At 46.5% G+C, this 1,390-nt stretch overlaps 1 protein-coding gene across 1 annotated transcript in view; it reads left to right on the top strand.

Annotated features, from left to right (window-relative positions):
* The first annotated feature begins 50 nt into the window (after positions 1-50).
* The window catches only part of DGKE (diacylglycerol kinase epsilon), a 9,479-nt gene continuing 8,139 nt past the window's right edge, over positions 51-1,390 (top strand). Inside the window, exon 1 of the mRNA XM_010171332.1 lies at positions 51-508. Coding sequence (XP_010169634.1) covers positions 51-508 — 458 coding nt within the window. The remainder of the gene's footprint in view (positions 509-1,390) is intronic.

Genomic DNA, 1,390 nt, shown 5'->3' on the forward strand with positions numbered 1-1,390 from the left:
CTGCCCGCCTGCTGTGAGGGGTTAGGCTGGTGGCGCAGAGCTGCTCAGACATGGAAGGGACGGAGAGCGGGAGCGGCGCTGCCTCCTCGGTCGTCGCAGACTGGAGTTTGGTGTTTTGGACCCTGTGTTCCATCATCCTGCCGGTGCTGATCACCCTGTGGTGCAGCTTCCAGCGGTCCCGGCGGCAGGTGCTGATCCGAGACATCTTTCGCACGAGCAAGCACGACTGGCACTACACAGACCTCTTCGGCCAGCCCTCCTACTGCTGCGTCTGTGCTCAGCACATCCTTCAGGGTGCCTTCTGCAGCTGCTGCGGGCTGCGTGTCAGCGAAGGATGTCTCAAGAAGGCTGACCAGCTCTTTCTATGCAAGGAAATTATGATGAGGAGCAATGGTGGAGCCCACAGCTCTATGCCACACCACTGGATCAGAGGCAATGTCCCACTCTGCTGCTGCTGTATGGTATGCAGACAACAGTGTGGCACGCAGCCCAAGCTCTGCGACTACAGGTACTGTAAGGGAGTTGGGTTTCGTATGAGAAAGTATGATGCCATATCAGTGTTGTCTTTTCCACAGGGTTATTGGAACGCGTTGCCGCAAAGGAGATCCTGCAATAGTCAAACATGAAGCTCTGTTAAAAAACAACTTCAAAGAACCTATAATTAAAATGGGTGCTTGTGAGTCATTTGAGTCATAGGTTAAGAGTATGGCACTGCATCTCAGGTCTGCTTGTTCTCTTAATTATATTATTTCAGCATGATGTGCTAGCTACTGTGTAATTACATATAAAAGGCTGTCTGTGTCTAAGAGAGTTTAGATTTTAGGGAATCGCCTTAAGAAGGTTCTAACACACTTGTCATTTATGCAGTGGATAGCCTGAGCAATTTCAGTGGCACAGCTCACAATTCACAGCGCCAAAATATGTCTGCATCTCTGCAAAACTGGCATCTGCACAGTGTAACTAGAACAAACAACCGTCCTATAGCTGTTTTAAGTTCATTTTTAATGATACTCAACAAAAAGCTAATGGGAAGCTTTAAAAGCTACTGTAATAATTTGTTCTTCAAGTTTATGGTAAGACTGTTTAAAATTTCAAGGAACCATTGAATGGGCTTGCGCTGTCATCAGTAAGGTTGCTTGCAAAGTTGTCAGCATGATACATAGTGGCACGTTATGCCAAAATATAGTGCTAGTGGTCTAGGTCCTGGTTATAGTGTGTTAACTTCAGCCTTCTTAAAGGGTGTCATCTTTCCAGCATACATTTCTGCCAGCTTTTGCTTTGCTTTTGTGTGATGCTGTCAAATTGTTTGATAAGTAAGCAGAATTACAGTGTAAATGAGCATACTGTCAGAAACAAAACATTGAGAGAGTGTGTGCGTAGGAGAAGAGGG

The sequence above is a fragment of the Antrostomus carolinensis genome, unplaced genomic scaffold (assembly GCF_000700745.2).
Source record: "Antrostomus carolinensis isolate BGI_N321 unplaced genomic scaffold, ASM70074v2 scaffold24897, whole genome shotgun sequence".
NCBI classification, from domain to species: Eukaryota; Metazoa; Chordata; class Aves; order Caprimulgiformes; family Caprimulgidae; genus Antrostomus; species Antrostomus carolinensis.